Genomic DNA, 20580 nt, shown 5'->3' on the forward strand with positions numbered 1-20580 from the left:
TTGCATAAATATATAAATTTTTGTGCAACAACGAACTGCTCGCGTCAATGTGTATTTATTAAACGACTCAACATAACATATAAGATGTGTAATCCATAAAAACGAGCGCAGGAATGTGCAACTCAGTTTGCAGCGAACGTGATACAAAAATGCAATTTTCGAACGGGAAAAATTGACACTAACATAGATAATCCTTAATAATTAATACTGTACACATCAATATACATATCTTGGGTTAAATTACTGGTAAATTAATGGCTAGTTAAATCGAGATCTTATCATCAGCTAGCCAAAACTATTTTACAAAACATGAAAGATCTTACTGATATCAAATAAATTTAACTGTTTTTGACACTTTTACTACGATAACGAGGCTTTTCGTGCAAGTTACTTTTACAAAATACAAAATTAAAGTGATGGTCGTGCTTACACATCTAAGTAATACGACTATCGTGCATCAAATCTTTAGATTTACAATATAATTAGTTAACCATAATAATCTATTTAACAACCTTAGATGAAGCACCTTTGTATACATAATAGTTTTTTATTACTTTATATTATCAAATGATTGAAATGAATAATTTTTTATAGTAAATAGTATAAATAGCTTCAGAAAGTACTCATAAAAAATTTACTTGATAATCAAATTAGTACTATTTTACATGTAAAATTGGTGATTAAATCTGAATTTGTTCTATTTTCAAAAAGATACTGGCCATTAGCTCATTATATTATATATTTTATCTTTAAATGTTAATATGTGCTATATTTTACATAATTACCTTCATTCTTTCAGTTATCGATCTAAATTCCACCGTAGGCGAATATGTCTTTTCAGTTTCTGTATAATTTTGTAGATGTGTTGGCTAACGTGTGTTATTTTGTACATACGTTGTATCTAGATGGCGGCTGACAGTTTAAACGCACTCTTCCCTTCAAGTCTGTAAATTAATGATACTCTCAGTTTATACTTAGTGGTTCTAAGACTCCGTTGACCATTTCGTTCATTTCCGAGTACGTTTTCCCTTCGAATAGAGGCGAGCACAGGATTCCCTATACTTGTAATATACACCCGTATACATGGCAGTATGTATATTTTTATACGTAAAAATGCTCATCTTGTACGTATGTTGAGTAATTTGGGTCATTTTTGACGTAGAAGCAGATCGGATTCAGTTTTGACGTTATGGCTTCCTTCAGCGCCTGCAGCTTCGGTCCGTGAGGCGCTGCATACTTATGATGTATAAGTCCCCTTGTTACAAACATGTTTTAGTCTTACGTTAAATATATTATTGTTACAGCGCTCAAACTTATTTCTGATACTACACTCCTTTTTTTATCTGTGTGTGGTAGAATCTTCTGCTGTAAAATCTGTATAAAATCACGTAAGTCACCTATTTAATTTGAAATTAGCTTCGAATTGACTTGATTGTAAACATTTTTTGTTTCAACTTATATCTAACACTTGGATCCACTTAACATATATGGCAGCTGCAGCAGCGATGCGAGACGAATAAAAAGCACTAACTGGTGTATATTCATGTTTATAGACGTTAATTTTAGTATGAGAATGGGTAGAATCCTGTGTCCAGTATGCCACACATGTCGGATCCTTCGTCGGTTCTCTGGAGTCTGAAGTATCCGTCCTCACCCCAGTCTGTTCCCCAGGAGTTCTTAACTACCCAGTATCTGGTCTTAAGCTTCTCGTCATAGCCCTCGCCGACCAGGAGTACTGCGTGATTGAGCTTGTCTGCGCACACTCCGTTGTATACCCCGCCCTGGTACTTAGTGAATTCGGGCGATACTCCCATGAAGGTTACCGTTGGTGTGACTACGAGCGACTTGTTCATGATGTTCTTGCCCTTGAATACGTAGTAGTCTGAGATCTTAACCTTCTTGACATCTGGCACTGAGCACTTCTTGTCGTGTCCGACGAACGGCAGGTCATTTGCTGATGCAAGGCCGTATCTCCTTACGTAGTTCAGAGCGGACTCTGGGAAGCCTCCGTTGCATCCAAAGCTGTTTGGGTCGCAGTCCAACAGTTCCTGCTCACTCAGGCTGTAGACTACGTCCTTGTGCGTGAGGTAGAAGGATTCTACTGAACCCACGGTTGCGAAAGCCCAGCAGCCACCGCAGTCGCCCTGGTCCTTCACTTGACTTACGGTTTTCGCCTTTCTCCAGTCCAGATCTTCTCCGTTCAGCTTAGATAAATCGAGGTCATCGGTACCTTTGGCGAGTTTAAGGTGTTTCAGGTATGTTGGGTTATCTAGACGGCTAAGTAAGAGACTAGATGATGGCAACTTCTCAAAGGTTGGAACCTTGACAGGCTTAAACATTTGGTAAAACTCCTTTTCGGAGAGATCGCTGAATCTGTTGATTCCCTTTGTATACATCTCAGTTCCTACACATAAATTATTTGATGAATGATATGTATATAAATATGTAAGTGCTGTGTATTAAATGCTGTATCGTATATATTTGTCAAACTATAATTGTTAACTAACCCCGTTGCTCCTTCACTTCCAAATAGCTGTCACGGAAATTCACGAATCTCTCGCGGCGATCCTTGTCATATTTGTACACTCTGTGGTATTTGGCGTTAAATGACTCAAACTCCATGTACACCTCAAGTTCAAGTTTCGGGTCATTAGATATAAGATTAGCGCGAAACAGGTGAGTCAACTCGTCAAAGTAACTGTCGCGCTTATTCATCTCCAACTCCGGAAAGTTCTTAGTCAAGTGCTCACTCAACGAACTCTTAAACTCACTCAAAGCTTTATACTTACTAACGACAAAATATGATAAAACAGATACGCCCACCAGGAAAGATAACACAACCACCGTTGCCAAAACTCTCCTAGCGACACTCGAACGCGGCTTTCTAGAGTAGGAAGCGTCCTCGCGGGACTCGACCTCCTCGTCAAGTCTGTGGGTTACTAGTCTTTCGTTTGGGTTTGCCACCACGGAACTAACCATTGTTACTAGTGACTAATCTTAAAATTAAAATTATTCAGGGTTAATATAGTTGTTATATCAGTTGATTAAGGAGATTGGGAATAGCCCAAATATTACAATTAACAATGAAAAATTAGAAGATTTGCTAGTGAAATAGACAAATGCCACGTAGGACAAGTGAATAATTACGTACAATTTAGAAATCTGCTAGTGTTTCCAGTTCAAATAGTTGTCTATACAAAAGAAACTCTACATAATTATCTCTGCCCCATTTTATAAAGAATTGCGACTAACTCCTATTATCTAAACTTACCCGTCTTCTTCATCTTTGAGAGTAATTCACACATGAGTAAATAATCATAAAAGGACAACACATATGTGACCCTCGGTGTGGAATCTGTGAATCTTAGCTATTTTACTAACGTCCAATACTGTGTATGTCAACTACACAAATTACTGGATAGTTTTTCCAGCTTCGCCCTCCGATTCAGTGGGCGAAGGAGTGTAGTCCTGCGTCCAGGACACCACACTTATCTGAGCCTACGCCCGTCCTCTCCAGCCTTATGTATCCGTCCTCTCCCCAATCGGCTCCCCATGAGGTTTTGACGATCCAGTACCTCACGCCGAGGTCCTCGTCGAAGCCCTCTCCGACCAGGAGCACCGGACTGTTTGGCTTTTCTGCACAGCTACCTGTGTATATTCCGGATTTGTAGGATACCAACTCTGGTGTGACCCCCAGGAAGACGACGGTTGGCGATACCAGCAGTGACTTGTTGAAAATATCCTTTCCCCTGAAAATGTAGAAGGCCTCGATGTGCACTCTTTCGTAGGTCGTTTCCGGGACGAAGCACGGCCCGTTTGCGCCCACGTACGGGAACTCGTTCTCGTGGACCAAGCCGTGCTTCTTTACGTACGAGAATGCCGACTTCGGTGACCCTCCTGCGCATCCGAAGCTGAAATCGTCGCAGTTCAGGACCTGCTGGACGCTGAGGTCGTAGTCTCTATCGTAGTGTGCCATGTAGAATGACTCGATGCAATCTACTGTTGTGATCGCCCATCCTGAGCAGCAGTACCCCTGGTCTCTCACTGGTTTCACGCAATTTGCTCTCCTCCAGTCCAGATTTTCCGCTGTTAAGTTTGACACGTCAATCTCTTCCGTGGACCCCTTTGCCAGTTGCAGATTCTTTATGTATGTCGGATTGTCCATAAGATTCAGGATATGGTTACTCGGCGGGAGCCTATCCGATTTAGGGATCCTGATTGACGGGAACATGTGATAAAATTCATCTTCAGAGAGATCGCTGAATCTGTTGATTCCCTTTGTATACATCTCAGTTCCTACACATAAATTATTGGTTGAATGATATGTAAATAAATATGTAAGTGCTGAGTATTAAATGCTGTATCGTATATATTTGTCAAACTATAATTGTTAACTAACCCCGTTGCTCCTTCACTTCCAAATAGCTGTCACGGAAATTCACGAATCTCTCGCGGCGATCCTTGTCATATTTGTACACTCTGTGGTATTTGGCGTTAAATGACTCAAACTCCATGTACACCTCAAGTTCAAGTTTCGGGTCATTAGATATAAGATTAGCGCGAAACAGGTGAGTCAACTCGTCAAAGTAACTGTCGCGCTTATTCATCTCCAACTCCGGAAAGTTCTTAGTCAAGTGCTCACTCAACGAACTCTTAAACTCACTCAAAGCTTTATACTTACTAACGACAAAATATGATAAAACAGATACGCCCACCAGGAAAGATAACACAACCACCGTTGCCAAAACTCTCCTAGCGACACTCGAACGCGGCTTTCTAGAGTAGGAAGCGTCCTCGCGGGATTTAAAGTCATCGTTGACTCTTTTAGTGGTATAGCGTAAGTTTGGTGATACCATTGCTTTGATAACCATTTTCCAAAATGTAACGAATTGTGAAATAGATTTAAAACTGATTGTGTGTGATTTGCTAAAGTGTTTTGGGATTATCCCAGGTGAAAATGAGTGAAAATCAAATAATAATCTACATTATTATAGGCGTTTATTCAACACCGAAAATAAGCAAACTAGTACATACAAACTACAATCTGTGGGAGTTCACTGCGTTACAATATAATGGGAGTAATATACATGTACTGTACATATTATGACCTTCTTCGTATGGAATCAACACCCCATCCATCGGATGGCCGAGAACATGAATGTCGTACACACTATTTAATATCTATAGTTTAATAGCACGTAAAAGTATAAAGCAAAAGCGTTAATTGCATTTATAGCAAAATACATTAATACACCACTGGGTTTAATCCGAACGTCAAGATTCCGCACTTGTCGGCTCCTTCGTCGGTTCTCTCCATCCTTATGTATCCGTCCTCTCCCCAGTCGGCTCCCCAGGAGTTCTTGATGACCCAGTATCGCTTATTGGTCTCCTGGTCAAATCCCTCGCCGACAAGGAGCACTGCGTGATTCTGTTCCTTGGCACATTTTCCGGTGTAAACTCCAGATTTGTATAATTTCAATTCAGTGTCGACACCGATACCAACGACAGTTGGTGACAGGACCAGAGACTTGTTTAAAATGTCAGAGCCTGTGGTGACTACAAGTGAGTCAATGAACACCTTCTCGAGATCGTTTGGCGTGCATGGCTCATCTATGCCGTCGTATGGCAAGTCGGAGCTAAAGCTAATGCCATTTGAGTGAACATACTCGAGCGCCGTGTAAGGCAATCCGCCGTTGCATCCGCTGCTGTATTGGTCGCAGTTGACGAGCTCCTGCTCGCTCAGGTCGTAGGTCTTGTCCTTGTAGAGCTTGTACAGAGCCTCGACGGCTCCTACAGAGGAGAAGGCCCAACATGATCCGCAGTTTCTTCCCTGATCCTTGACTGGCGTGGGCACTTCTGCTTTCCTCCAGTCCAAGTCCTCTCCGGTTATCTCGCTAAGGTCGTTTATTTCAAAGTCGATTTTCTTGGCGCGCTTAAGCTTTGATATATAGAGTGAGTTGGCGAGCGACCTCTTCTGGTGCTGCGCGTGCTTAGCAACTGGAGTGAAGTACTTAGGAGGCTTAATTTCGTAATGGAGCTTCATGAACTCTTCGTCACTCATGTCCGCAAACTTGTTTAATTCCACTGTGTATGGAGAATCGTCCTTGTGTTCCTTAACTTTCAAGTAGTTCTCTCTGTATATAATGAATCTGTCAGTTCTTTTGTTAAAGTCAGCATACTTCCTTCCGTGCTTTACAGTAAAAAGGTCAAAGGAGTAGTACATGTCGAGCTCGAGTGCGGCATCGTTCGAAATTTTTTTAGTGCTGTGAATTTTAACCAAATCGTCAAGAAGCGTGACCTTCTTGACGGACTCCAGGTTGGAGTACTCCTTCTCAATATGCTTAACGAGTCCAGACTTAAAATTGCGAGCTTGTCTCGTCTTGACAAGGAAGAAGGCTGCCAGTCCAGTGCATATAATCGATATTAAAAGAACGATTAGGAAGGTAATAAATGGAGAAAGCTTCTTGCGCCTGGAACGATTGATGGAGCTGAAAAGTGGAGTCCTAGAGGAAAAGGATGGCTCACTTACAGCATCATGGACTTGTTCATCGATAGTATTCATATTAAAAGAAAATTATGCAAAATAAATTCAGAGTAAAGATAAAATATAAAGAAAATGAGTATACGGGAATAATAACAAAATATAGTCGAACTATTGAATAGAGTTGTTTATTAAAACTATATTTGTAAACAAAAATTCAGGAATGTCCTAACTTTATAGGAAGTTGCAATTAAATTCCTCGCTGCTCGCAGATTCTCGGCACTTGTAACTTGGAGCTAGCCCCATGGCAATGTCTCAAGTTCATCAATTTTCTCCGGGGAATTTCATGAAAATTTTAAATGCAAACCAATTATAAGGTTTCTATAAATTTAATGTATAGTTCCACAATTTTAAAGTTTTTAAATTTTTTTTCGATTATTACAATTTGGCACATGTGGAATCTTGCCATTGAATTCATTTTTAACAATTATATTTGCAATTTGTAATAAAATTTAAAAGAAATATTGTTATGCTTTTATTTTTTACCCGTTTCTTTTATTGTTAAATTTGTTTACAGTTCCGTGTGTAGTATATTTTCCGACACACTTAGAGTCGTTTAATTCCCATTATTCTTCCTCAGAAGCGGCTCTGATTTTATTACATAAGGAACGCCACGCAATAGTTAACCATGAATTTTGGTAATGTGTACAAATTAGTGCTATTTTACATTCCGAATTTGTCGGTTAACGTTTCTTTTCAAACATTAACAAGTTTTTAGAACCACATGTTTCCCACATATTCGTGAGGGACATAATGAGTTATAAAAGGATTTAACCCTGCGGTTAAAATTCCACATTTGTCGAGACCATCCTTAGTGCGCTCGAGTCTGAGGTAGCCGTCCTCCCCCCAGTCGGCTCCCCAGGAGTTTTTTATGATCCAGTAGCGCTTCTTGCTCTCGGGGTCGTATCCCTCGCCGACCAGAAGCACTGCGTGGTTCATCTGGACTGAGCACTCGTCGTCGTAGATGCCGCGCTTGTAGTCGAACAGTTTATCGGACACTCCAATGGTGACCACGGTCGGGGAGTAAACCAGGGACTTGTTGAGGATGTCGTCGCCGGTTAACACAGTGAATAAGTCAATGAAGTATCTGTCGGTATCCGGATCGGTGCATTGACCGTCCTTGGCTGTGTAGGGGACCACGCTGGTCTCCGGAAGGCCCTTGTTCTTGACAAAGTTGAGTGCCACGTCCGAGAACCCTCCCTTGCAGCCGTTGCACTTCTTGACGCAGTTGATCAGGTGCTGTTCACTCAAATCGATGTTTGTATCCTGCAGCATTCTGAAAAGGCTTTCAACTGAGGCGACTGCTGCGAAAGCCCAGCACGAGCCGCAGTCGTCGCCCTGGTCCTTTATAGGACTCGCTACGTCTGCACGCCTCCAGTCCAGGTTTTCGCCCGTGATTTTCGTGGCGTCTGTGATACAATTCTCAAAATTTTTGGCAATCTTGAGCTTCGAGAGGTATGCTGGGTCGGTTAAGTGCCTTCCCAGCATCTCGTCGAGCTCCTCAGACTTGTTGTGGTCCTTGGTGTTTTTAATCGGGTTCAGGTTCGATAGCATCTTTCTTCGCTCCTCGGGCGTGAGGTCGCTAAACTTGTTGATGCCCTTCATGTACGAACGCTCACCTAAACAAAAGTAAGTTTCATAAATATCGAACTGGCGCGGTAGTGCCGCCGACTTGGCCAACGTTTGGCTCAAACAAGCCAAACGTTGGCTAAGTTGGAATCATTATGTATTTGTATGCGTAAAACCTACCTTTCTGGTCCCTGACGTCGAAGTACTTTCTGCGGAAGAGCAGGTGTCTCTTACTGCGCTCCTTGCCCTCGTAATGCTTCTTGTACTTGTGCATAAACTTGTGGAACTCGATGAGGGTCTCCAGCTCGACCTGATAATTGTCAGAGATTGCCCTCTGCGTGTACAGATCGTTTAGCTCGCTCTGCAGAGTGTCCTTTAACTTCTTGCTCAGAGTCGGGTGGGTCTCATCTACATGTTTCGACAAGCTTTTGGAGAATTTACGATCTGATAGCGATTTGGAGAAGAACGTGTATACTATTAACGCGACTGAGAGGATTAAAAATACAAAAATCAGGAGGGATATGAAGATTCTCTTGGTGAATAGTCGCCTCGTTTTAAACTTGAAGGAACTTAAATCTTCTGTGGCTTCTCTTTCCAAGTCCGAGCCCTTATCAATCTCTATGTTATAGTTGTCCTCCTCCTGGATAGAAGGAGGTGCGCGAGGCATATTTACGGTAAATTAGGACTGGGCGGAATCAACCCGACTTCCAAAAAGACGCAACTCGAGATAACGCAATTAACTAGATATATACACACACAGGAGAGTAGGGTAACACAAAATAAATATACGAAAATATTAAAAGGGATAAAGCGCTTAGAAGGCCTTCTTGGTGGTCTTGGCGGATTTGCCAGTCTTCTTCTCAGCCTTGGCCTTCACAACAGGTTTCTCCTCAATAACTGGTTTTACGAATGATGGGTTGTATCCAGCAGTTAATATATCGCATTTGTCAAACTTGTCATCGGTCCTTACGAGTCTGGCAAAGCCATTCTCTCCCCAGTTCTCACCCCAAGAGTTCTTGATGACCCAGTATCTCTTTTTGGTCGCTGGGTCGAAGCCTTCACCGACAAGCAGGACTGCGTGGTTTGGTGCCTTTCCACATGGTCCATCGTACAATCCTGACTTGTAGCTGAACAGGTCTCTGTGGACGGACAAGTAAACAACAGTTGGAGAGATGACGAGAGACTTGTTCAAGATGTCCTTGCCGCTCATGAAGACGTGGGATCCAATCTCATACTTATTGTTGGAGCGAGTGGATGATTTGCATCTCATGTTGGCGCCGGTGTAAGGGACGTTGAAGTTGATGTCAATACCAGTGGTCATGTATTCGAGAGCGTTTTCTACCTTGCCACCAGAGCATCCCTTGGACTTGAAGTCGCAGTTCAAAACTTCTTGTGCAGAGAGGGTCAAGGTCATGCCCTTGTGAATCTTGAACAAACTTTCAACGGCAGCGACTGAGGCAAGTGCCCATCCGGAGGAGCAGTGCACACCTTGGTCTTTGACGAAGGAGACTGCTTTGGCCTTTCTCCAATCCAAGTCATCACCAGTGACCTTGTCAATGTCCAAAATCTCTTGGACACCCTTGGCCAACTTCAAGTTGTCGAGGTAGCTGGAGTTAAGTTCAACATTGATCTTGGAAACTGGGTTGACCTCGGCCTTGCTCAACTTTGGCAGGCTGATTCTTGGGAAGAGGACGCGGAGCTCCTTGTCAGTCATGTCGCTGAATCTGTTGATCTGCTTGGTGTAGAGTTCCTTTCCGGTCAAGCTCTTGACGTCGTGGTAGTCTTGGCGGAAGAAGGTGAACCTTTCCCTGCGCTCCTTTTCGTCTGCGTGCTTCACACTGTACTTCTCGTTGTACTTGCCGAACTCGAGGTAGGTCTCGAACTCCAAGGCGCAGTCAGAGGAAATGTAGCCCTTCTTGAAGAGTGTGACCATGTCGTCAACGTATTTTTCCCTAACCTCGGCCTCGAGGAAGTTGAAGTCCTTGTCCAAAAGAGCCTCAAGGTCCTTTTTGAATGCCTTGGCTTGGTTCGCCTTAACAATGAAAACTGCAGAGAGGACAGTTGCCGTGACAGCCAATAAGATGAGGGAAAGAGTTGAAACTAAGATTATTTTTCTCTTTCTCAATATAGTCTTGAAGGAAGAGGATGGGATTTCAATGTCACTGGATTGGTTGTGACACTCCACATCGTCGAATCTGTTGTTTACCAATCTTTGGTTTGGGTTAGACAAAACTGCATCAGCCATTTTCCTAGAAAAATGATCAAATTGAACGATTGTCGGAATAATGAAGTTTGTAAAAACTAAATTATGTCAAGTATGGGCGTGCCCTACATAGGCTAAAACATGCGGAAAATGGGAAAGGCAATTTCTTCGTAACCAGGCCGCCTTTCGACATTGCAACAAATTATTATAGAAATTAGCCAATTCGGATTTCCGTTTTCGCCGGAGAGACTGAGTTGCGTTGCGCTTTTAATGTCAAAATTGCCATTGTGAGGCTTAACGGGGATATTTTAAATTTAGCGCTGTAACGATCATCAATGTAGAGTCTAGTGGTCTTTTATGGATTCTCTATTGATTTTGTTCCATTTTGACCCTTTCCCCACTGCAAAATATTGATCGGAACCTTAATTCTCGCGTTCTTGTCTATCTGCTCCCCTTTCAGCAGGACACAAATTCCCCTTATTGTTTCCTCATTCCCACAATATATTCTAGTTCTGTGTCCCTTGAGGTACTTTTGTGCTACTTGAACGTTTGTGTGTGCTAGCGTTTTTTTGTGAAATTTGAGTTTCTTTACCCTCTCTTCACAGTTCCTCATTCTGTCTTTTCCTGTTCTTTCTTTTATTTTTTGATTTTTATATCCTTCTTTATTTATACATACACCATTTTAGTCACTTGTTTATAATTTTATCGACTGTATTAACGGTATTTTATTTTTACACACTTACTCGTTTTTTTCTTTTTTATTTGTTCTTGTTTATTCTTTTAATTTAATTTTTTATTATTTTTATTATTTTTTATTTTATATTTGCTTTTGTTCCTGTTGGAATCCATGGCATTTAAGTCGTTATAGGGTACTCATGTATACACACACGTAACATGTAAAAGGGAATTATAAAACATTAAGTACACCTTACAACAGAGGTGTTACGCCGGTGTCGAGGACGCCGCACTTGTCGGTTCCCTTGTCTGTTCTCTCGAGTCTGACATAGCCATCCTCTCCCCAGTGCGGTCCCCAGGAGTTCTTGATGACCCAGTACCTCTTTCCGACGATGTCGTCATAGCCCTCTCCGACAAGGAGCACGGCGTGGTTGAGTTCCTTGGCGCAGGCGCCATTGAACACGCCCGCCTTGTACATCATGAGCTCCGAGGAGGCTGCAATGTAGACCACGGTGGGCGAGAGGACGAGCGACTTGTTCATGACGTCCTTGCCCTTGGTGACCATGAAGGAGTTGATGAAGACCTTGTCGTGCGTCTTTATGTCGCAGGTCTGGTCCATGGCGTGGTAAGGGACGTCTGCGCTGCTGCTGATGCCCTTGTTCTTGACGTACTCGAGGGCCGTGTCTCCGAATCCTCCCTCGCAGCCGTGGCTCTTGGTCTCGCAGTTGACGAGCTCCTGCTCACTCAGGTCGAGGACCTTGTCGGTGTGGATCTTGTAGAGACTTTCGACAGAGCCAACTGATGCGAATGCCCAGCATGATCCGCACATTCCCTGGTCCTTGACCTTGGTGACTCCGTTGGCCTTTCTCCAGTCAATGCTCTCACCAGAGATGCCGTCGAGTGATTTAACAGGGGATTGAAATCCCTTTGCGAGGGCGAGTTTTGCGAGGAAATTGGGGTCGGTTGACCTTGAGCTCATGAGTCTCTCGAGGTGCTCGGACGGAGACGACTCCTTGGGTACCTCTATTTTTGGGAACAATCTGTTCAACTCCTCTTCAGTCAAATCGGAGAAGAAGTTGACACTCTTGGTGAAGGTTTCGTGCCCTAAACAGCGTAATGAGCAATGATTTTCTAAAATTAACACAGACAATAGCTGGTAAATGTCTACTCTAAATACCACAGAGGAAGTATTGGGTAAGGCTTAAGTAGAGTATAGGTAAAGACTAACCTTTGTGTGTAAGGGTTTCCAAATAGTTATTTCTGAAGACGAGGAACCTCTCTCTGCGCTCGTCGTCGGTGGCGTGGACCTTGTTGTAGTCTGCCTTGAACTTTTCGAAGCTCCTCAGGGCTTCGAACTCCTTTACGTGGTCGTAGGAGATTTCCCTACGCTCGTACAAACTAGACAGCTCCTTCACATAGGCCTCGGTGAGCTTTTCGTCTATGGAAGGGAAACTAGATTTAAGGTGATTTTGAAGGTTGTGGGTGAATTTTTTAGCATATTGCGCTCTCGAAACGAAAACTCCGGTCAAGGTGAGACCTACTACCAGAAGAACTGAAAGCACTACTCCGGATATTATAACTATGCGCTTCTTAGTTAAAGTGCTTCTGAAGGACTTCTTTAACGAGACTTGGTCATCATTGCCGGTGTGTTCCACGTCGTCGAACCTGTTCGATATCAAGCTTTGGCTAGGGTCGCTAACACTGGTATCAATCATTTTTAAATTAAAATTAAATTAAAATAGTGTGATTTTTGATTAATATTTGAGCTATAAAACAAGATCTAATATTAATTAATAGTAAAAAAAGTACATAGGAATGGCGTCTTATGGTGTGTACTGAGTGCTCATTCGCAGTACTTCTATATTACAAATGGCATAATATTTCGACAATGTTAAAATAACTCAATGCCTCCACAATTTAAGAAGTTAAACTCCGCAAAGAATCCCCTAAACCCAGAGAGGACTCCTAAATCATGAATAAGCTAAAATTTGAAATGTTGTGTCGCCCAGATAAAATTTACAAATAAATCTATATTAAAATTTAGCGATCAAATTGCAAAATAATGGAAAAAAATTATACGATAAAATGCACAGTATATATAAAGCAGAGACAAATTGTTTATTTGATCGACTATCAATTCAAAATAGTGATTAGCTACTTTGTAAACTATTATAGTAATTTAAGCCAAAAATCCACTAATACCTGTTCTTACGTCCCAAAATGTGATTAAGTGTGATACCCCATCGGTAAATATGAATGCTTTGGTTAGTAGCCATAAACTGTGCCCAAACATCCCATTTTTGAGTCTAATATTCCTTAAGCTTTCTTTCGTATTGATATCCTTTTAGGTGTGAGTTCAAGTTGCTCATTTGCGTTGATGAATGCAAGCGCCTGCTCCACGTTCAGCGACCTACTAGTTATTTTCACCGTATGTTCGTGCGATTTATTTCTCATTCCTGTCACCGGTTTTACCCTCGTAACGTTAAGTGTGAAATCCTTGTTCGTATTCGACTCTCCTATTACCATACCCTCGTACACAGGGTCTCCCTCTGAAACGAACAGCGTTCCCTTGGACATTACTGGCTCCAGTGCGAATGCAGTTGTGGTTCCCGTGTTACTAGATATCAGCACTCCGCTGTTCCTGCTATTGTAGGCCTTGTTTTCCGCCTTGGCGTATCCGACCACCGTCACGTTGAACTCGCCCCTTCCCCTCGTCATGTCTCTCAGCACGGGCATAAGACCCATCATCTGCGTAGTGCTTCCTTCAAATTCCAGCTTTGTGTATTTTTCAGACCCTCCTTCCACCTCTAAATCCCTTTATTAGCCTAGGTATTTTGTGTATGTGTGTGTATCTGTGCATAAGTCCTTTACCTGTGTACTTTGTTATTTCCATGGCCCTGGAGTTCACGGCGTCCACTACTTTGGACGAGAATTCCGACGGAACGTAGGCTATCATGTTCTGCAGTGCCTCCACTGTGCTTCCCTCGTGCTCGAACCTGATTGCTGTGGGCGGCGACACTGTCATCTCGTAGCCTTCCCTCCTCATGTTCTCCAGGAGGATGCCGATCTGGAGTTCACCTCTCCCCTTCAAAAGGAACGAGCTTTTATCCTTGCTCTCTTGTATCTGCAGCGACAGGTTCGTCAGAGCTTCCTTTTTCAGCCTCTTTCCTATGTCGTTGGTCGTTATGTACTTGCCGTCCTTTCCTGAGAACGGACTTGAATTCGCTGAAATGAATACCGAGATCACAGGCTCTGATATCTTTACTGGAGGCAGAGGCGCGAATTCTGCACTGGTGCTGATTGTATCGTTCACTTCAGGTGTGACGCCCTTGTGGCACTGTATCGTCACGATGTCCCCTGAGGACACTCGTTCACTCATTTTAACCCTCTTCCCATTTACTGAGACATATATGTCCTTCACTACTGTTGTGCCCTTCTTGTTTCCCAGGTGGTCACGCACGTGCAGTGTGCTCCCAGCTGTGACGCTGCCGCTATACACCTTCCCCGTGATCAGAAAGGAGCCCTCCTCAAAGTCAATTAGGCTAACTTGGAATGTAAAGTCGCTCAGATCTGATACTTTCGGTTCTGGAGACGACTCCAATATACATCCTAAAATCTGGGAAATATCTCTGTTGTGTGACGACGCAAGTGGATACACACTCGATACCACGGAATCTTTGGCAGAGGCGAACAGTACTGGGAACTCCATCTGCTCATCCGACGCCTTGGCGTCCAAAAACAGATCAAACAGTTCATTTTCAATGTCTTTCTGGGACTTGTTACACTCCCTGTCGCACTTGTTAACAACAACCAGGGCTCTCATCGATGGATTCTAAGAAATTATTATTTACTTGTGTACAAATACCTCCAGGGCTTTCCTTAAAACAAAATTCGTTTGCGGCTTTGGCCCTTCCACTACGTCAACTAACAGGCACACGCAGTCCACGATGTTTAATATACGCTCAACCTCGCCTCCAAAGTCAGAATGGCCCGGTGTATCGATTATGTTCATCACATGGTCGTTGTAATTTATTCGAGTAACCTTGGAGAGTATCGTAATTCCTCGCTCCCGCTCCAACTCGTGGCTGTCCATAACCCGAGTCTGTAGTAATTTCCCGCCCGTATGCTTCAAAAATTGGTCTATTAGTGTAGTTTTACCATGGTCAACGTGTGCCACAACTGCGACGTTTCTGATATTACTAAAGTTGCGATAATTAAAATAACGACATTTAAAATTTACTCTTTTTATATGCGATAAGAATCTATAGGAATAAAACAACATAATAATTTACATAATATAAAAACTGGATTATACAGGCCTCACCCACACCCGTAAATTTATTTGTTTATTTTTTTACTTTTTTAGTAGAATCTCTAATTTTAGAGTTTATATTGTTTATTTACTGTAGAATATATATACTAAGATTACTTTATAATGTGGAGGTCTGTAAACGCTTCATTTTCCAAATACTCAATTGAATTGGCCCAATTGCTCTGCAGGTATCAATTATAAGAATTTCAGTCTGTTATGTGTATTTAAAACGTAATTTGTAACATTGTTATACTGTCTTCTATAGGTGCCTCAAGGACCCTTTTAAAGAAAAGGCCCTGGCAAGATACAAACTTAATTTAAAGCAAACTAACTACGCCAATGGAATTCCACAAGCTCCAGGTATGTAAATATTTAGTATATATTTTAGCACATAATCTAATATGTGTTCAGAATATCATAAAGAATTCAAGTAGTAGAGACTACTGGGCAACGATTCCCAATAATCGCAATTAGTCCTTTAAACATTTTAACTTTTAAAGCAATAATATATTTAGTATGTGTAAATTTATTTTGAATCTGATTGTCTTTTATATGCCATTGTAATTCTTATTTGGGTCATGGAAGGAGTTAGTATGTTTATGGGCAGAAATGGAGGTAGCAAACATGTATAATCTGATTTCTATGTATATTATATATATGTGTGTGTTTGGTAAAATAACAATATCAATTCAAATTGAATCGAAATCATCGGAAGATAATTACACACCCACGCTAGAAAAGAACAACATACCGAACGAAATTGCAAAAATATTTACACTTACAGACCGTAATTCAGGTAATTTAAAGGAAATTATTAATATGATTGATTTTTAGCAAATGTGTGTTTCCTAAGAAACACATACCTGGAGCAGGAGGATGTTCCGAAGGAGTGTACATGTACATTTGCAAGATTACGTAAGTTAATGCCATGAAAATTTATGTTTTAGAAAGAATAGAGCTGGAGTGTGCAAACGAACAGGTTACAAACCGGAAGAATTGTGACCAGAACGTGTGTGAGACCTGTTGTATTTTGAGCCTATCCTCTAAGTTCAAAAAGGACTTTTCGAAGTCAGGAGCGCCAGTTAACTGTAAGATGAGGTGTTTTAACTCCCCGACGGTGACAGATATTACGCAGGACTCAATGCAGATTCTGAACGACTACCTGCTAAGGATTGACTCGCTATACAATATACAACACCCTAAGGTCCATATCGAGGATAGTAAGTTTGAACTAATTAACAACGCTGCAGAAAAGGAAGTCCCAACGCAATATCAGATATTACCACTAAATAAGAAGGACGATTCGCTATGACTTATTGTTAAACTGACTTCTATGGCATAAGCACACCATAAGCAAAGAATAATGAAGATGATAAGAAGATCAATACAGAATTCAGTAATTGAATGAGGAAAATAGCAAATGATGATATAAATAGGACTTTTGTTACATCTGTAAGAAAAATAAAATGAGTGAATGAGATGTGTAAAAAAGAATAAATAAAAATTAACAATCAATACCCGAAAGATCACGGGAATAAGAAGGATTAATAATTAAATAAATATAAGCTTGTCGTTGTAAATATTATGTGACAATTATAGTGTTTGTATCTAAAGTGTGTTTTTTGTATTAAATCAAAATCTGGAAGTACACAAAAGGAAAGAATAAAACAAAAATTGAAAACGAAAACAAAAAATGTGTAAGAAAAAAAAAAGTAAGAAAATAAAATATTAAAATCCAAAAACAGATGATTTAAAATTAATCAAAAGGTTCGTTAAATTAAGAAAAGAAAGGAAGTAATTGTGTAAAAGGACTTGTAGTGGGGTGTAAGTACAAAATTGAAGATTAAATTCATACTTTAGATGATGGAGAGAATCCAAATTTGAGTGATTCTTATGTAAAATATAAATCAACAACTAATGGACAAAGTAGAATCCCTGTCCTTCAACAATTTGAAATTAAATACGTCTCCTACTGCCATTGCCGAAGGCAACAGCCCAGAAATCATCTCCTATCAAGGGTAATTTTAAATACTTTTTAGATATAAGTAGTCGGAACTAAAATATAATACTGAATCTAATTAATATTATAGAGAAGCTGATCAGCCCAGTAGTAATAATTCGAGTATTTCTTCAGCGAAATCAGGTATCTGAACTCCCACTTAAGATTATAATTCCCTGTAGGAAAATGGAAACCTCTGTCAAAAAATGGAATTCTAGAGTCCTTTGATTTTTTATGTAGACAGATTAAAGGGAACCTCAACAAGTTGACCATCGAAAAATTCGAAACATTAGCAGAAAAAATCGCAATTCAGTGTGAATCTTTGTCAAACTACGACGAACTTCAAAAAATTGTAGATATTATAATTGATAAGGCAGTTTTAGAGCCAGAATGGTCCGAAATGTACTCAGATTTATGCCAAGTAAGTGTAATATTTAGATGATAACAAAGTAAACAATTTTGGTAAGAAGAGTCCCAAACACTTCTTACACATAGATCGTAAATGATAAAGGATCCTGTGACCTAACACAATACAGCACTTTCGTAACATAACAAACTGTTCAGATACTCTACTGGCGCTCACTGGAGTTTGATGTAGGATCGAAGAAGGTGTCATTTGCTAGTGCTCTTCTTAATAAAATACAGAGGGAATACGAAAGTGTTCCTAAGAATTTTGACTTTTCAACAGTGTCGGAAGACGAGGAACTGCTAGTGATAAAGATGAAGAAGAAGACACTGGGGACAGTGAAGATGATCGGAGAGTTATTCCAGAGGAAGATGATTGGGTTTAAGATAGTAAACAAGGTGGTGTTTGACCTTGTGATGAATCAGGACCCGCACGAGCACCTGATTGAATGCTTTATTCAATTGATCCACGGAACAGGTTAGTATTACTATTAGTAATAGTATTACTACTATTTGTATTAATATTACTACCAATACCACTACTGATAGATATAAGTGATAAAACTAACAAACACTTTAGGATACTATATTGACCAAAATCCAAACCTACGGCCAGTACTGGACATGTGGTTCGGAAGATTGAAGGAGCTGATGCTCCGCAAGGAGTACTCAAAGAGAATTAAGTGCCTGATACAGGACGTACTAAACTTGCCGAAAGCACAATGGCATAAAAAGGTACACAGAGAAAACGCAAAGTCACTCAATGACCTGAGGGAAAAGGTAAATTCGGAAGACATACTGGGTGGATCAGCACTGGCAGCGCAGTTCGGCAACATAGTCATCGTCGGTCAGAGGTACAACCTCTATTCAAACTGCGCGTACGGATTGTACATGGCCCGCCAGGAGGAGCTATTTAAGAGTAAAAGGTCGACAGAAACGTCTAACAATTAAACGTAGCCAGGCAACAGCAAACTGTGCACGCAGAGAAACTCAATCACGCCAAGTTGTAACACGAAATGTTAACACAACTGAATAACATCTCAACTCAAAACTAATGTAGTCTAATAGTCTCCATACTCCACAGTAACACTAGGTTTATGTTGGTAACTACATTAACGGTCGCACGGCGAGTACTATTTTACAAGATCAGTGAGGTATAAACCACTGAAGGGCAAGGGTGTAGGCGTCGTATGGGAACTGGGTTCAGAGTCAGCAGTGGGCGAATCGAGGTTATATTCCTGGAAGTTCCTGAAAGATGCCATTGAGGAATGTGAAGAGGTACCTGGTGCCACTGCACACGAGAAGAAGGGGAAGACTGGGAACGAAGTTGCAGACCGGAATCGCAACGGTAGACAGGTGCGCCCTGTGAAGTTCGCGTCCCAGGAGATCATAGAAAACAACGTCACCACCAGAAGTACCTAAGTGCATATTTGCGTATGTGTGATAGTATTTGCGTAATAATTTAAATGAGCAAGTAATAGTGCGAGTATTTATTTGTGTACATATTTATGTTCTTGTTAAAGTGAGTGACCACATATTACCGCAAGTAACTAAGTAAGTACTTGTTTAAGCATGGTGAGTGTGAGACAGTGATAAGTGGAGTTGTTGGTAACTATGATGATAGTTAAATATGATAATTAAGCTAGTTGAGGTATTGATAGAGGGAGTTGAACGAACCTGAAACTACCAAATTGTCCCTGCAGTCGAAAGTGACCTTTTGGTTTGAGGCAACGGGCCTGTGGAACCTCTGAACAGGAACACTGACGTCGCCACGAACGTCGTAAAGCCGTAAATAGAAGTCGTTCCTGCATCCAACGAGTATTCTGGATTCGTCGATCCACTTAACCTGCATAAACAGATCAGTCGGTCAATTAGTTAAAAGATAGTGTGTAACATAGTATCATATCTGAACTAAATCATAGAGTAGCTTAGCTAATAAATGAAGAATACGTGGGTGATCGGATTAAGAGGAAACTCTGGATCAAGAAAGTCGCCAACTATGCTAACGTTCCTGGACTCATTGTGGTCATAGATGGAAACCGTGCTGTTGTAACTGCCGCAGGCATAGGTGTTTCCATGGCCAAAGCTGTTGTGAGAAATGCAGGAAACAATGCCCTTCTGACCAGGAGTCTTCTTCGTGGACAGTTTCCGCAGCTAAATGTTAAGATGTTGAGCGGAAACTAACCTCAAGGTGCTCCCCAGGGGACTCGATGTCGAAGACGTACACACTGGACGAAGATCCGCAGACGAAATATTTACCCAGAGGGTGGAAATCAATGGAATATATTTGAGCTATCTCGCCAACTGCATTTATAGGTTTGTAAGTCAAGTGTTTTGAGCCATTGAGAGAATCGTAGAGATTAACCTGAACGTTAAAATGATAGAGGTGTGGGCATACGGGCCTATTTCGAACTGCGATCAAAAAACACCAGGAGTCAGGGCAGCTTCTACTGAAATTCGGGAACCAGCAAAAGTCCCTAACATCGTCGTGGATGTTTATAGTCAAACGAGGCTCAATACTGAGTACACTGGGAATTGAACTGCCATTGGTGAAGTGTTTGGAAGCATCTAAAAAAAATATTAGTAACGCAGGATCATACTCTCTATGTTTTCGTCAATGTCATAAAATAAAATCGAATTTGCACTAGTAGTAATGGAAAAACATGATCCATCGGGAGTGGAATTGGCAAATTTAGAAAAGACTGAATTAGAATAAGAATTTACATTATATTCCTTATCAAAATGTATGTTTGATAATAGATTTAAAGACATTTAGATTTATAAAACAACGTAGACAATCATAGCTAAATAAATTACCATGTAATGTCGTTTTTAGTTGGGCAATGTGAATGTGTAAAAAATCAATAATTCACTTA

At 41.1% G+C, this 20580-nt stretch overlaps 13 protein-coding genes across 13 annotated transcripts; 3 read left to right on the forward strand and 10 right to left on the reverse strand.

Annotated features, from left to right (window-relative positions):
• Positions 1-680: 680 nt before the first annotated feature.
• TOT_030000560 (conserved hypothetical protein) lies at positions 681-1269 on the reverse strand (the record flags this gene model as incomplete). Its single annotated transcript, XM_009693303.1, has 4 exons — positions 681-725; positions 786-844; positions 975-1056; positions 1108-1269. 4 exons carry the CDS (start codon positions 1267-1269, stop codon positions 681-683), a joined length of 348 nt encoding a protein of 115 aa, XP_009691598.1.
• Positions 1270-1562: 293 nt separating this feature from the next.
• On the reverse strand, positions 1563-2979 carry TOT_030000561 (cysteine protease precursor TacP; the record flags this gene model as incomplete). Its single annotated transcript, XM_009693304.1, has 3 exons — positions 1563-2230; positions 2291-2404; positions 2508-2979. 3 exons carry the CDS (start codon positions 2977-2979, stop codon positions 1563-1565), a joined length of 1254 nt encoding a protein of 417 aa, XP_009691599.1.
• A 466-nt stretch (positions 2980-3445) lies between these two features.
• Positions 3446-4871, reverse strand: TOT_030000562 (uncharacterized protein; the record flags this gene model as incomplete). Its single annotated transcript, XM_009693305.1, has 2 exons — positions 3446-4296; positions 4400-4871. The coding sequence occupies 2 exons, from the start codon at positions 4869-4871 to the stop codon at positions 3446-3448; spliced, it is 1323 nt and encodes a 440-aa protein (XP_009691600.1).
• A 374-nt stretch (positions 4872-5245) lies between these two features.
• Positions 5246-6562, reverse strand: TOT_030000563 (cysteine proteinase precursor; the record flags this gene model as incomplete). Its single annotated transcript, XM_009693306.1, has 1 exon — positions 5246-6562. The coding sequence occupies one exon, from the start codon at positions 6560-6562 to the stop codon at positions 5246-5248; it is 1317 nt and encodes a 438-aa protein (XP_009691601.1).
• A 693-nt stretch (positions 6563-7255) lies between these two features.
• On the reverse strand, positions 7256-8777 carry TOT_030000564 (cysteine protease precursor TacP; the record flags this gene model as incomplete). The annotated part of the gene is made up of 2 exons (XM_009693307.1): positions 7256-8160; positions 8291-8777. 2 exons carry the CDS (start codon positions 8775-8777, stop codon positions 7256-7258), a joined length of 1392 nt encoding a protein of 463 aa, XP_009691602.1.
• A 147-nt stretch (positions 8778-8924) lies between these two features.
• On the reverse strand, positions 8925-10355 carry TOT_030000565 (Tocp1 variant tocp4; the record flags this gene model as incomplete). The annotated part of the gene is made up of 1 exon (XM_009693308.1): positions 8925-10355. One exon carries the CDS (start codon positions 10353-10355, stop codon positions 8925-8927), a length of 1431 nt encoding a protein of 476 aa, XP_009691603.1.
• Positions 10356-10527: 172 nt separating this feature from the next.
• On the reverse strand, positions 10528-10926 carry TOT_030000566 (hypothetical protein; the record flags this gene model as incomplete). The annotated part of the gene is made up of 2 exons (XM_009693309.1): positions 10528-10665; positions 10735-10926. The coding sequence occupies 2 exons, from the start codon at positions 10924-10926 to the stop codon at positions 10528-10530; spliced, it is 330 nt and encodes a 109-aa protein (XP_009691604.1).
• A 315-nt stretch (positions 10927-11241) lies between these two features.
• On the reverse strand, positions 11242-13264 carry TOT_030000567 (cysteine protease precursor TacP; the record flags this gene model as incomplete). The annotated part of the gene is made up of 3 exons (XM_009693310.1): positions 11242-12092; positions 12217-12683; positions 13191-13264. 3 exons carry the CDS (start codon positions 13262-13264, stop codon positions 11242-11244), a joined length of 1392 nt encoding a protein of 463 aa, XP_009691605.1.
• A 40-nt stretch (positions 13265-13304) lies between these two features.
• TOT_030000568 (uncharacterized protein) lies at positions 13305-15270 on the reverse strand (the record flags this gene model as incomplete). The annotated part of the gene is made up of 3 exons (XM_009693311.1): positions 13305-13795; positions 13860-14820; positions 14854-15270. 3 exons carry the CDS (start codon positions 15268-15270, stop codon positions 13305-13307), a joined length of 1869 nt encoding a protein of 622 aa, XP_009691606.1.
• Positions 15271-15423: 153 nt separating this feature from the next.
• Positions 15424-15774, forward strand: TOT_030000569 (conserved hypothetical protein; the record flags this gene model as incomplete). The annotated part of the gene is made up of 3 exons (XM_009693312.1): positions 15424-15488; positions 15566-15660; positions 15689-15774. 3 exons carry the CDS (start codon positions 15424-15426, stop codon positions 15772-15774), a joined length of 246 nt encoding a protein of 81 aa, XP_009691607.1.
• Positions 15775-15909: 135 nt separating this feature from the next.
• Positions 15910-16612, forward strand: TOT_030000570 (conserved hypothetical protein; the record flags this gene model as incomplete). The annotated part of the gene is made up of 3 exons (XM_009693313.1): positions 15910-16096; positions 16135-16215; positions 16248-16612. The coding sequence occupies 3 exons, from the start codon at positions 15910-15912 to the stop codon at positions 16610-16612; spliced, it is 633 nt and encodes a 210-aa protein (XP_009691608.1).
• Positions 16613-17217: 605 nt separating this feature from the next.
• TOT_030000571 (eukaryotic initiation factor) lies at positions 17218-19126 on the forward strand (the record flags this gene model as incomplete). Its single annotated transcript, XM_009693314.1, has 7 exons — positions 17218-17318; positions 17391-17443; positions 17482-17720; positions 17864-17986; positions 18026-18182; positions 18285-18623; positions 18855-19126. The coding sequence occupies 7 exons, from the start codon at positions 17218-17220 to the stop codon at positions 19124-19126; spliced, it is 1284 nt and encodes a 427-aa protein (XP_009691609.1).
• Positions 19127-19346: 220 nt separating this feature from the next.
• Positions 19347-20476, reverse strand: TOT_030000572 (uncharacterized protein; the record flags this gene model as incomplete). The annotated part of the gene is made up of 5 exons (XM_009693315.1): positions 19347-19550; positions 19655-19858; positions 19890-20069; positions 20103-20272; positions 20305-20476. 5 exons carry the CDS (start codon positions 20474-20476, stop codon positions 19347-19349), a joined length of 930 nt encoding a protein of 309 aa, XP_009691610.1.
• Between the last annotated feature and the right edge of the window lie 104 nt (positions 20477-20580).

Source organism: Theileria orientalis, chromosome 3, assembly GCF_000740895.1.
Source record: "Theileria orientalis strain Shintoku DNA, chromosome 3, complete genome".
In the NCBI taxonomy this organism is placed as follows: Eukaryota; Apicomplexa; class Aconoidasida; order Piroplasmida; family Theileriidae; genus Theileria; species Theileria orientalis.